Consider the following 13,940-nt stretch of genomic DNA (forward strand, 5'->3'; position numbering starts at 1 on the left):
ATTTTTTCACGAATTGTGCTTTTTTTTGTCTACTGCACAATATCTAATGATTTAATTCATGAAGTTTGGAAAAACAGCCATTTAAAAAAGGCACTGTTTGTAGATAAATGAGGAATAGAGAAGGCCAACTTTTTAAATGTTTACAGAGAAAAAATTATAATCTTACACCAAAAATGAAAATACTATGACTCCATAGTACATTAATCTTAAGAGTATGAAATTATGTACATAGTCATATTTACCTTAGCTTATGCTATTTTATTTTTTTAAAAAAAATAAAATTAAAAAAAAGTCAAGGGAAAAAAAGGAAAAACAGAAAATAGAAAAAAGAAATAGGGGCAAAAATGTGAACTCTAAAGAACTAACCATCACTTTTTTTCTTCAGATTTTTAGCCTCACTCTGAAATTCGGAGCTAAGTAGTAGAGTTTCTTTTCCAAGTAGACTGAAAGACTCCTCTGGCTGAAAAACACAGACATTGAGTTGTCACATATGAAAAATGGAAATTCAGGTGAAAACATACAAGTATCTGTAGATATCTATTTCAAGTTACTGAACATTCTCATTATTTATGAGATATTCTATTCATTACCTTATTAAGCATCAATTATAAAACCCACAAGTTGCAATCATTTATCCGAGAATGTGACATTAAATCTCTTTTCAAGTTAATAAAAAAAGACAATTATTAAACAAAATCTATCAAATTCTAGTTTGAACACTGCTAGTGATTCAGTGTTGTCTTTTGGAACATCAGTAATTCTAGTTTCAGGGTAAATTCAAAATTTCCAGCACTGAGCACTTTAAAGTGAGATATTTAAAAATCCCAGTCTTGAAAGTGTTCTTCTAATCCAAAATTTCTCCAACAGAAAAAAATCTGAGAAAATTCCTTGAAAGATTCATGCTGTACAAAGCTTTAATAAAACAGAGTACTATATAATAACATTCGCAAAAACAATGCCAACTATTTTGATAACTATCATGTAAATGCATTGTCGCATATTTGTTTCTGCAGGTATAATGTGCATGACACTTGTAAAATATAGCCCGTTCCTTCCTTGCGTTTACAATAAGGAAAAGCAAAAACAGGTATAAGGGGGAAAATAGAATAATATGAAAGCAAGAAGATCAGACTGGAAACTGGTCAGGTCTTTTTAATCTACTGTTTCAATAACAATCTGATAATCTTTCAAGGCAGAAGGATGGTAGATGAGACACAAACATACACTGATTGTGAAACATTGTCAACTGAGTAAAATAGTTGTGATTGGGAATATCCAGAAAGAAATGGAAGAGAGACAGGTCAAATAAGGAGATGGTTGAATAATTCCAAAGATGGAAGGGAGCACTAGATGTTTGGGAACTTCAATTCCACAGGAATGCATGTCAGATGACTGATATAGACCCTCACAGAATTAAATCCAGTACAGCTAGTCATGCATTATACATTAAAAAGAAAACTATCCAAAATAAAGGTAACTGAGGAAGAGACAAAAGACAGATAAACAGAACTTGAAATGTGTTACCATTACAGCCTTGAAGTATGGGTTCAGGATACAGTATATACAAGTTGGTAGGACAGGTTGCCACAAGAAGGACATGCCTCCATCAAGAAGACTCAAGTTTCAGCAAGTGCAAAAACAATTAGAAGAAATATTCCAAAATAAGAGGGGAAGATGTACATTAAAATACTAATATTGATACTTACTAAATCCAAGGGGCCATTCACAACTCTAGATGCATCATCTGCCAAACTCTCCGTTCTTTCAATCACACTTTTAACACTGGAGTGGGTGTAGATAGCAGCAGTTGTGTTCAGAGTCACATTTCTTACTTTAGAGAGGCCACTAAATAAACAATTTAAAAGTAATTCTGTTTTCAATCAAGCACTGAGTTCCATGTCTTCAATGAAAACATGCACATCTTCCCAGAATACATGATGTATTCTGAAAAAAACGAGCACACCTTGCCCAATGTTGCATAATGGGCTTTAAATTAATTATTTTGAATTGAAAAAATCAGTTCAGAGCTTTTCAACTATGTTTTTTCTCTATTTTGTTACTTTTTGTTCTGTTTTGTTCCATTTCATCTTTTTTTTCTGTTTTGTTCCTTTCTGTTTATGTTCAGTTTTTTAATTTATAAAGACACTTAGAACAAATAAATCACATTGCCTAAACAGAACAGAAACAGGTCCCTATCTGGAGCTCAAAAACGAAGTAGAGAAATACAGAATCTAGGAGGAAATTATATACTTCTGAAAGCTATGCTGTATTAAATTTTGCTCTATTGAATTTATGTGGCTGTAGTCAAGTCAAGTGTTGCTCAGTGCTACTCAGAGCAAAATTTTATGTTCTCAGACTTAAAAATACATGTTGTTTTCCAGTGTGATATAATTTAACTTTTAGCTGACTTTAAAAGAGAAAACAGCAAGTATCCTATGAGGATTCCTGGGATAGAAAATTAATTTCCACTGAATTAACTGGAATGACTTAGTAACTTCAAATTCTAGAAGTGCATTTGAGTGGACTTGAGATTGCAATCCACTCATTTCTGCAAAATGCTTTGAAAGCAACAATAAAAGAGGTACAGTAAGAATAGCTTCTTGACAAGATTCAGAGATATATTGTCAAGAAGTTTTCATACATTTTATAATTCGCTAGTTACTGCGTAAGTCAACCACAAAAAATGCATGACTAATCAACCCTCTTCCATATCATTTAACAAAGTTACACTGCATTAAAAGTAAAAAGCACTGAAATGAAATGACGAATAAAAATTCATCACAGAACCAACTGGATTGGAAGAAACCTTTAAAGATCATCTAGTACAACTTCCCTGCCAAGGTAGGAAATTTATTTAGTGGATAAGCTACTACCTATTTATATTAAATGTGACATAACACAAATATCATGATTCCATAATTCTTGAGTTAATCACCTCTCCAGTGCATCTGCAAGTCTTTGGAACTGGGTGGCATGGTCCTCAGCTCTGTATACCAGGTCAAGCACTCCTCTCACAGACATCTGCATCACCAGCTCATCCACATGAGCTCGCAGTTTGCCGCTCCATAGAAGTAACCCGTCCTGGTGGACTTCCAGGTTCTGCAAAACAAAATGTTTTCTCTTTCTTTTTTTCATGACCAAAATACACCCGAGAGTCAAAGAGGATGTTAAAACTTAAGGACTTACAGATGTTGAGTTCTTTACGTCTCGGGCAAGAGCAGCAGCAGCATTCACTAGGACTTTCCCTTCTTTAATGTGCATGGTTGCAACTTCTTCACCTTCTTTTATACTTAGCTTTTTGTCCTATAGCATAAATCAAGTGTTTTATAGTAGTCTGTAAAGTCAGCTAGTGCAGACGAGTTCACATAACACATAATATTTTGGTTTTCAAACAGTGGTCTGGTTTCCTTTGGGTTTTTAAGGTGTCGTACATATTAAAATGTTTAAATATGTTTAAAAAAAAACCCCAAACCAGTTTTTAAACACAATCTCATATTTGATATTTCTTATGCAACAATACTGACTATCCAGGCTTACATTTAACTCTACCAGGTTGCTAGAGATAAGAGGAAACAAGCGATTGGTCTCATTGATGTTCACGAGCGCCTCATTCACCAGGTCTTGGGCATCTTGAAGTCTCCTGTTGTGCTTTGCCAAGAGCTGGTTTGCATCCACTTTCAGTTCAGCAAGTTCCTGTTGGGGTTTAAGATACTCCTTCTGAACCTGGATCAACAAGTTTTCCGCAGCTCTGACAAAGAGAGGAATCAGAAATTAAATGGGGAAGGAGAAACTTAGGCATGGATTTCTTGAGGAGAAAATGGAGACATTAAATTTATTTAAATGTATCTTCTTACAAAAGTCTACAATTTTTTTCTACAATAGCATACATACACATGGTAGCTTAGTTATTCATCTTACCACACAACTAGATGGTTGGCTGGGGGAGAGGACAGAAATACAGTCCAAAAATTTTGTATGTGATGATTAGAGGGGAAAGGGAGTTGTTTGGTCTTAAATTGGGACACCCCCCCACATCAAAATCTCTGTGAAAATTTCCTGTGGGCCTGCTCTTTACCCTAATTGTAGTGATTCATATTTTGAATGTAAGATCAAAACATCAGTTACAAGAATTGACAATGGAAAGAAATAAGTAACCAGAACTGAAAGACATATATCCAAGAGTCCAGAGTTTAAATATCAAATAAAAATGAATAGTCTCATTAAAATGAACACTGAAATGAGCAATCTCTGCACTTATATTTTTAACTGGTAACAGGGATTATCTCGCAAATATTAAATCCCCCCCAAATTTGTCAGTTGTTAATCGCTTCAACTGTTCTATTTGGGAATATTTGCATCTCCATATGAACACTTTCCAGTATTGAAGGAACTGAACTGAAAATGATCCTGAAAGTCTAATCCTTTGTTTCTCTTCATTTCAGCACATATGCTGAACATTGCAATTCCTGTAATGATACTTTTACATAAATGTTTGTCTCTTTTAATCTGACTGCAATTCACATAGAACTTTAGCCAAAGGAAAAGAAACCTAGTTTATTTCACAGTTATACACAGCAAACACTTCCCATCTTTCTTACTGAACAGCAGATGTGCATTTGCATGTATTTCCTAAAACTAGTAATTCAGAGAATTACAACCAGAAGCCACAGCCTTAAAAAAGTTACAAGGTTTAACGTATTTTACATGTCAGTAATGCCTTTTGTTTCAGCATAGAGGAAAAAGGCTATATTCCAAACTGCCTCAGGACTTTGCTTTATATGGCAAATGTGTGGAGACCTCTGTTACGAATGTTGCTTAAAGTACATCATCACAAACTCAATCCACTGCAAGTCATGTGGTAACTTCTGCTTCCTGAAATATGGACCAGCAAACTGTTTATTTAAATGATTTTTGAATTTACAGATGCATTGCATGAGAAATTCTGCAGAGCAAACAACCTTATATAATGTGTTAACTCTCTTCTTCAGTCTTTCAAAGGACCCTCATGAGAGAACTTTCAGAAACTTCAAAAGATCCTATAATTAAAAAAGTTACTTTACAAACACCTTGTATAACAGCTTAAAAACTGATGTTAAAAGTCTGTCACTACGCAACAGGACATTTTGAGACATAAATTGCACATTTCTAGTCCATTTTCATGTCTGTTTAGATTCTATACAAGTTTATATTCAGCACAAGAGTCTGCTAAAGAAAATGAGACATGCCAGCAACACAGATAGTCTTTCCTGGTTAATCCAAAGCACTTCATAAAGAAAAGTCATATTTTCAGAAATATTCCACTTTGGTCTAAATCTTTATTCCCTGGAGCCAGTGTTAACATTCCTACAGTTTTTGTTGTCCTGTCACATTACTTAGTATTTCTGAAACTGAAACAAAAATTTTGCTGCCTGTTGGATCAGTAAATTTTTTATCTTGCCAAGTCCAGCAATAAGAACCAATAATTAACAAAAAGCCATTTCAAACATCTTTTAACTGGGGACGAATCAAGACAACAGAATACAATCCCAAACAGTGGCTCAGAATACTTAAACAAATGCCTTGGTTTCATTTGCAAATCCATGTGATGCATATTACAGTGATAATAAATCATCATGTCCTCCAGCAGGCCTGACATGTCCTGGGCTTGCAATTGACTGAGACAGTTTTATGATGCCTCCCAGCCAAAATCAACAAGGACATGTGTATTAGGGCCAGATCTGAAACAAACTGAAACCAGTGACTCTTTTCACTTATTGAAAGGGAATTTTGTATCCCATCCAAATGAACAGGCTTTACCCATATTAGTATCCCATGGGGTGACCAAATATCGTCAAATCACGTAGTTCCAAACTCAAAGTTCATATAGCTCCACCTGGGCTAACTATCCAATGCACTGCCACTTATTATGGCAAAATGTTTCTCCAGATACCACTTCAAGAAGCATTGTTGTACACTATAGACAGATGTGAAATAAAGTTTTCAGTAGAACAAGGCTTACTTTAGGACTCGGGTAGCATTATGGTGCTGTTGAACAAAATCTTTCTTGCGCAATGCATCCAAAAGGGCAGAAATATCATCCTGTAGTCTCTGAGATGTAGCATTTGAGAGCGGGAGATCCAGGCCAAGTGTTTCATTTAGTGACATTGCAACTTCAGCAAGTACTAAGTAGGAGAGGAAACAATTTAGTCATACTATTAAAAAATAAAACACATGTGAATCCCCTGTGCAAACTGTAGCACTTTCCATGTAAATAATTCTTCTAAAGTTACAAAGGAAATATCCTTCTAAATTTTGTAAAGAAGGGGAAATGTGTTAAAAACAGGATACCTTTGATGGTTGTATGTACTGTGTCAATAAAGCCAGCCAGTTCTTCACTTTTATTCCTGGTTTTCTGAGTCATTGTGTTAAGGTGCCAAGCCTTTTTCAAAAATCTAGTCATCTAGAATAAAATCAGAGATAATCTTGGACAGTTCTCCTAAAACTCTGATTAAATCATGACACTTCTGCATGGGTTTTATGCTTTCTTTCCCAACATTGACAATGCTTAGTGTGAGTAAACAATGCTTTTAGATAAGGTAGATCTAGCTGATTCATAAATCTATGATGCTTCCATGTTTGCTGATGCCTTAATTGTATTTAAAGTTCCAGACCCTGAGACCTGAAGAATTGAGTTATCAATTATTTTCATAATCAACAAGCTAACAGTTACCAAAGCCATTTCTTTAAGTAAGAAAATATTACATCATTTTTTAACTACAACTAATGTTTCTTAAGAAAATCACTGTTCTGGATACACCACTATTAACAATAACAACACTGTCAGTAGAAGCACATAGTTAGATTCTGTATACATAGTCAGAAAATTATAGGAACATGTGGTCAGCAAATGGGACCTAATGGCTGAAGTACTACTGTCAATTTTCTACCTACAATTATTCTTCTGTTAAAACTAAATAAAGAATACAAACGTTGTTGACTTTTCCTGCAACTTTTCAACAGATGTATTTCTGCCAAAATAATTTTAAACACAATACTACAGGTATCAAGGACTTTTTGGTGAATGCTCAGCTATGACAAAATTTTGAATAAGCTCCATGTGTTAAAACCAGTGAGAAGATAGTATCTCACTTTCTCCAGTTTTAGGACCTTAAGTGATCACAGTACAAAAAACTTATGAACTTTAACAGAAACCAGGTAGATCTCCTGTACAGTATCATAAACCACCTATAGCTTGCAGAAGAATTTCACAGAACTCCCCTCTTCAGAAAGACTACAGAATGGACTGAATTTCTAAACAGCTCTCTGGCGCTAATCTACCATGCTATGAAACCTCAAATGATCTCTCCAGAAAGGCTAAGAATAAAGAAGCCAGCACCCACCTCTTCATGCAGCTGATCAATTCCTCCTGATAAACTCAGAAGACTTTCTTTTGCTGTAGCTAATGAGTAAGTTGGATTTTCTCTAGGAACTATAGACCTCTATAAGAAACAAGAAGGAACAGCTCACTGTAATTTGAAGACTTTGGTGCGTGTCCAGAGAAGTAATGGGAAGAAAATAGCTATGCACGCTATTTAGATTATTTATATGTTTAAAAGGACTGATTTGCAAAGCATGTAAAATGACAGAAAATAATTACATACACACAGTTCATGCAACACAGTGTACCATTTCTTTAAATAAAGAAACAAGAATCCAGCCATGTCATATTTTCAATTAAGTAAAAAGGAAGGAAGCAGCATTTCTGCTTTCCTGATTCTCAATTTCACCACAGTCTCAACTGCCAAATAAGCTACTTTGACAAGTTCCAAGGCCCATCAAATTAAATGTTTCCATCCAGTCCCATCACTACTACTGTTTCGGCAGCTGGTCTTGTCAGAACAGCTGCATTTAGGGTGTATCCGTGAGGATGACCCTGGAGATCAGCAGCCCTGTGCATCCCTTTGTCAATGAGAGAAAATATGAGGCTATATTTGTCTTCAAGGTCACCTCAAAACTGCCCTATATGGCAATAAATAGGCCACTGTATCCAAGTCTATAATATTTGATACAGTCAAGGCCTGAAACAGAATACCACTTCTCTAGAGCTGCAGAAAAACTTAAGGCATCTCTCACATAGAGAGCAAGTCTACAAAAGGTTATTTTTAGATTTCAGATGTTTCAGAGTCAATCATTGTAAATACCATAGTAAGTACAATTTTGTCCAAGTTTTTAAAGTAATACAAGGGTATTGTGTCAAAGCCCTTTCCTCAGCGTGAAGGAAGAACAAATGAAAGAGAAAGCTGAAGCTCTTGAGCCTCCTGGAATAAAGGACAGCAAGTTTCTTTAAAAGCCTAGTTCCAAAAACCAGAAATGGACAGCAATCAAGTCTAGGTGTATAAGGAGGAGTAAAGTAGGAGGCTTTAATTAAGAAAAACAGAACTACTGAAGCAACGAAGAGTGGCTAATCCGATTTGGTAACCTTCTCATCACTGAAAGGACCCATACCTAAGTTATAGAAAAGCAGAAAAACTCGAGTTCCTGAGCTACCAGTATGAGGCAGACAAAATATAGTGCAGGGACAGCCCTTCAGGGAAGATCTGTAATTCACAGAAATAAACTTGGGGATTTTCTGGCTTCCAGATACAGTTACTTTGGTACAAGGTAAAAGCCAAGGTAATCTCCAATTAGCCAGAAAAAGGGGAATACCTACTTCCAAAGAGAGAAACATTACAAGTCTATAAACTTACCCTCAAGATTAAGTTGTTTAAAAAACACTACAAAATTACATCATATCTCAAGAAGTTTTATATCACTTTCAGCACCCCACTTCCAAGAAAGTGACAGCTGGCTTTGATTTGATTTTAATATAAAAAATGTATGTACTAAAGGAGAAACTTAAACTGCCTTTATTTTTACATAAAATTTGACTTTGTTTTGCAATTTAACTGCTAAACAAAAGCTATATATTGAATAACGTATCCAAGTTCCAGAAGATGACACTCCTATACAAACACAAAATGATTACAGAAAGCAAGTCAGTTGCATCCTTGAAGTGCTACAATACTTCAGTACATTTATGCCTTAGGATATAAAGGAAGGGAAGCATAACAAGCTTTAAAACTAGAAGGTTAGCAACTAAAACTAAAGGATAAGAGTATCTCTGCTGAAGCATAAACATGTAACTTAATCTAAGTTTGCCTTCAAATATTGTAATTATTAACATCTTGAAGTACACTAACTGGAATTCATTCTGTCTTACATCTTAAACAGAAGAAATTATAATTCAAACTCTTGATTTGCTGAATTTGGCAGCACAAAAAAGCTCACATTATTTTGATTTTGGTGTGAGATTGTGAAATACAAAGAAGATAGCTTGATTCTGACTCAGAGCTTCTCTGTTTGACTATTGCTGAGAAGGGTCTTATCAATAAATGTTCCTATTTTAGTGGTTGTGAAGTAGGGAGGATCCTGTTTATCTCTGGCTTTGTGCAGAGACCACATGAACTTAATCCTCAGCAACAGCAAATGACCTAGAATCACTAAATGTGGTATTTCCTGCTTTGTTTAAGGGGGAGAGGAGCTGAAGGGATGTTTGATCCAAACAGCCTGAAAGTGTCCAACACTGAAACATCCTACCTGACTTTAGTTTCCTGAGGTGAGGATAGAGTAAGGCATTTCGACTACCACACAATTAAAAAGGAAACACATTACTGCAGTCCAAGCACACTGGTTAATGGAGAAGCAGCCTAGCACTCTATGGGACGATTCAGGGGGCTATAGAGGAACAGCCTCTAAATCTATACCTTGGCAGCTCTTTTGGTTAAAAGGGGCCAAAAAAAGGGAGAAGATCTAGCCTAATGTTTCTATTCCACTGCTGAAAATTAATCCCCTTGCTGGGTCAGATTTAAGAACACACATAATCCAGGTGAAGCACATACATATAGCACATTCAGTAATCATATTACTGATTGAAAAATATATTAACCCATGTACTTAAATGTTAGTGCTACAAATGAAAAAAAACTAATACAGGCAGCCAACATAATGGCCTTAATCAGGTATCACACATACAGGTATTCAAGCCATGAACTTCAGGAGGGCTTCTATTAAATTGCCAGCACACATGAGTGACTTTAAGTTTTGTTTTAAAGGTGTGACTAAGTATTTCTACTGTTTACATGTTCATTTTACCTTCAGATGTTTTGTTGCATTTTCCAACTCTGATAATATCCCATAAGGCACACGGGAAATACCAGTGAGGTTCACAGAAAGTATGGCCTCGTTGAGATTATCCAAACTGTTTAATAAAACTCCTGTGCAGTTGTCATCACAAGCTAAATAAACAATTTTAAGAGAATGAAGAGGTATTAGTATTAAAATGAAGCCATTTTGATTTAGACAGTATGTGCCTTCACCATTTGAGTTAAGGTATAAGGGATAATAATTATATATATATTATATATATATTATAATAATATAAGGTAATATGGTATAATAATTCTGAGTATATAGATTTGTAGTCTTGCCCTCCCCTTACTGCCCAAGAGTGAACTTAAACTAAACATATTCTCCTTAGTTTAGCACACATTAGCTAAACATATTCTCCTTAGTCTAGCACACATTAAAGCCTGATTGGTCCTGCTACCTATTGAGCTACTTGCTGTGTTATTAACTTATTGACCTATTTAGTTATTTTACTATAAATAAAGATTGAAGTTACTGACACTCACTCAAACAGGAAATTCAAGCCTATAGTGCTGTAATTCCATTTATTCCCTGTATTTTTTTTTCACTTACACAAAGTAAAATCTGAGTTCTAAATCCTAATTCATTGCAAAAGCAGATTACTGTACTACATGTGTCTTTCTGCCATTTACTCTCTTATAAGAAATTTCAAGACTAATTACTGGTGGAATATGACTAATTATTGATGGAGAATGCCTATAAACCTGGGATAATCCAAAAGTATTATTAGAGTAAGTTCACATCCAAAGGGTCAATGACATAGGTATTCAACATTTTCTAATAAATATAGGTATTCTACAGCCAGCAAAAAAGTCTTAAAATGATCTTTCCTAAACTTGTCTGTAACACTAAATAAGTCATTTTAAGGATCAACTGCTTGTCCGATGCTATTATCTCTACTGCAGTTTCCTCTGCGTTCACAAGACCTCCAGAGAATACCTTGTCCAAACACCTCTGTTTTACAGAAATATTAAGTTGTTAAGATTTCTTTCCTTCATAGAAAGGGTACGGCATGACATCATAAAAACATTCAAGGAATAATCATGTGCACACAAATACCACTGGAGCAGACCAAAGCCCATTGGGAAAGAAAAAAATTTAAAAAGCACCTACAAACACACTCATCATCCACAAGAAGATGCCTCGGTTCACACTCCTCACAGAGCTGTCCTGTCACTCCTGGCTTACAGAGGCACTGGCCAGTTGCACGGTCACAATTATTATGAACAGAGCCTCCTGGATTGCACTGACATGGATGGCAGCTGCCACCAGCGAGCTGAGGGTCACCATAATAGCCAAGGGAGCACCTACACAGGGAGGAATGGGACACTGAACATCAGGGGATAACCATCATGAAATCAGAGGTTACACTTATCCTTAAGAATCACTAATAGGTTTTTTTTTTTATTAGTAGCTCAACAGTAATTAACAAATCACTCTAAGTCCTTGAACACTCATTCATATACCTATCTTTGAACACTGAATAGTCCATTCTGAGTACAAATATGGCTCACATCAATCAAACTGTCCTTGGGAGTTGGGGATAAACGGGGACATTGTGTAACTCACCTTTCACAGTATTGTCCTTCATATCCTGGAAGACAAGCATCACAGTGGTAATCTTGAACACCTTTCAGGACACAAGTGGGACTAAAACTGGAGGAAAGATAAACAAACACCTGCTTACACATTAGACCATACCAAGACAGGTAAGACCTTAAACCACAGGCTAAATACTGCAAGCAACAGCACCTTCTGCTCAATCTGATGCAGTGCTCTAGAATTTTTACTTTAAATTATTTGCATTGTTTGCTTCCCCAATGTGACCTTATTAGAGAATAACTTTAGAGAATAACATGATAAAGCACCTTATGGCTTTCTTTTTAAAAGGTAAGACAACGAAAAATGGATGCTGCATGATATGTATCTAACTGAGGCTTGCATGAGAACATCAGAGTTCCCAGACTCTCATTCTGACTCAATTATACAAAAGCAACCAACAAATATACTTTTCAAGCTTCTGAAGAAAAAACAGCCTACACAGCATTTTGATTTTCAAAATGTGAAGTTAACTGTTCCTCTACCAAACAGATGTATAAATTTCAGACAAAAGAGTACTTGTTCTTCCCCTAGGACTGATCTCATGAAAAGTTTCTGCATTGACAGGAGATGGCTTGAATCTTTGTAAATACAAAAGCATTGTTCTTTGAATGAAGAAAGAGATCCACATTTGAAATTAAACAATGTCAGAGTAACTTACTCCATTGTCTATAAATGAGTCTATGTGGCTGATCTACTCTTAGAGAAAAAAAATGACTCATCTATGTGTTAATCTTTTTATTTTAAAACCTCACAGACTTACCACTAGCTGTGAACAACTCAGAATGCAAGCTCCATTTACTAAATAAAACACGTATCTTTCTAATGTCTAAAAATTAAGGACAAATAATAGTAACTAACTCCTATTGTCATAGTGTGAGAGGAGTAGGAGATTGGACATAGAACACAAAAAATACAGAATGGAAATATGCACATTGCATTTAGTTAAGTTCTGGTTACCTAACAGGGTTAGCTCTGGGACAGGCACAAAGAGAGCAGTCACTGATAGATCCAGTCACCTTCCCATAGTAGCCCGGGGCACAAGCACTGCAGTCATCACCAACTGTGTTATCTCTGCAGTTCTGATACACAAAATGGAATTCAGACAGTTTAAAGCAACAACAAACAACAGGAGTAACTTTATCTTCCCTCCAAGCAATATATGTATACAGTTTCCAACAATCATCTCTAAATGTCACTACCCATTGGTCAGTATTCTCTGAGTGGAGGAACCTTTTATTCAAAAATAAACAGAATGTCAGCATATTTTCTCTTATGTGAATCTCCTTCAGGCACACTGACCTAATTTCTGTTCTAAATTTTCATTAAGGTTTATGTATTTCTGCTTCTATTAATCTAATTCAGGCCAGGACATCACAGTACAAAACAAAAAATCCTAAAATAAAACACCCCCCCAAAAAAACAAAAAAACCCCCCATAACCAAACAAAACCCCTAAACAAACAACAACAATAAAAGAACCTGATGGAAAAATTAAACAGAATACATGGATGAAAAATACAAGTTTCAATGTTTCAGCAAGTGCATCTGAATGCTATAAACCAAGGACTATCTACACTTAGGATCCACAGACACTACATTTAATTTGTCAAGAGTATTGATCAATAACCAGTGCTATTAATATTAAAATATTAAATTGGTATTTTAAACATAATTTAACTGACTAGTCCACCAAGTGAATAAAAATAATTTTCTGGGTTTTTTCCCCTTTGTTTTTTCCCCTTTTTTCTTTTCGCTTTTCCTTTTTTTTTTATTTTTTATTTCATATACTTGCTAGTGTGTATTTTAGAGGTTAGTTGACAACAATAAACAGTAGCAATGCAGTCTCCTATTGCATGGGAGCAGAAGTCAGAGGAGAAACCCAGCTCTTTTGCCTACAACCATCAGCTGGAAATATCTAAGTAGTAATCTCAACACACATAGGTGACTTGCTACCCCCGAAACAAGGTGAGAGGAAGAATGGTGAGTATTCACTAGTGTGAAAGACCGATGTATTTCTTTCCAACCTTTGCGATAAAATGAGAAAGTGAGGAAATTAAATTAGCTGAGGCATAGTCTTACAATACTTTAGTCTCTGGGTGATAAAAAAGCCTCATC

General features: G+C 35.5%; 1 protein-coding gene across 2 annotated transcripts in view; it reads right to left on the reverse strand.

Moving 5' to 3' along the window:
- LAMA1 (laminin subunit alpha 1) overlaps positions 1-13,940 on the reverse strand; it is a 100,779-nt gene that overhangs the window by 22,911 nt on the left and 63,928 nt on the right. For both annotated transcript variants that reach the window (XM_027650954.1, XM_027650955.1), the window contains 12 exons: positions 12,784-12,905; positions 11,794-11,880; positions 11,338-11,531; positions 10,171-10,313; positions 7,380-7,478; positions 6,328-6,439; positions 5,999-6,161; positions 3,538-3,748; positions 3,187-3,303; positions 2,936-3,099; positions 1,707-1,845; positions 367-460 (listed from right to left, as the gene is read on the reverse strand). In XM_027650954.1, the coding sequence (XP_027506755.1) occupies positions 367-460; positions 1,707-1,845; positions 2,936-3,099; positions 3,187-3,303; positions 3,538-3,748; positions 5,999-6,161; positions 6,328-6,439; positions 7,380-7,478; positions 10,171-10,313; positions 11,338-11,531; positions 11,794-11,880; positions 12,784-12,905 (1,645 nt within the window). The remainder of the gene's footprint in view (positions 1-366; positions 461-1,706; positions 1,846-2,935; positions 3,100-3,186; positions 3,304-3,537; positions 3,749-5,998; positions 6,162-6,327; positions 6,440-7,379; positions 7,479-10,170; positions 10,314-11,337; positions 11,532-11,793; positions 11,881-12,783; positions 12,906-13,940) is intronic.

Source organism: Corapipo altera, unplaced genomic scaffold (assembly GCF_003945725.1).
Source record: "Corapipo altera isolate COAL_440 unplaced genomic scaffold, ASM394572v1 24, whole genome shotgun sequence".
In the NCBI taxonomy this organism is placed as follows: domain Eukaryota; kingdom Metazoa; phylum Chordata; class Aves; order Passeriformes; family Pipridae; genus Corapipo; species Corapipo altera.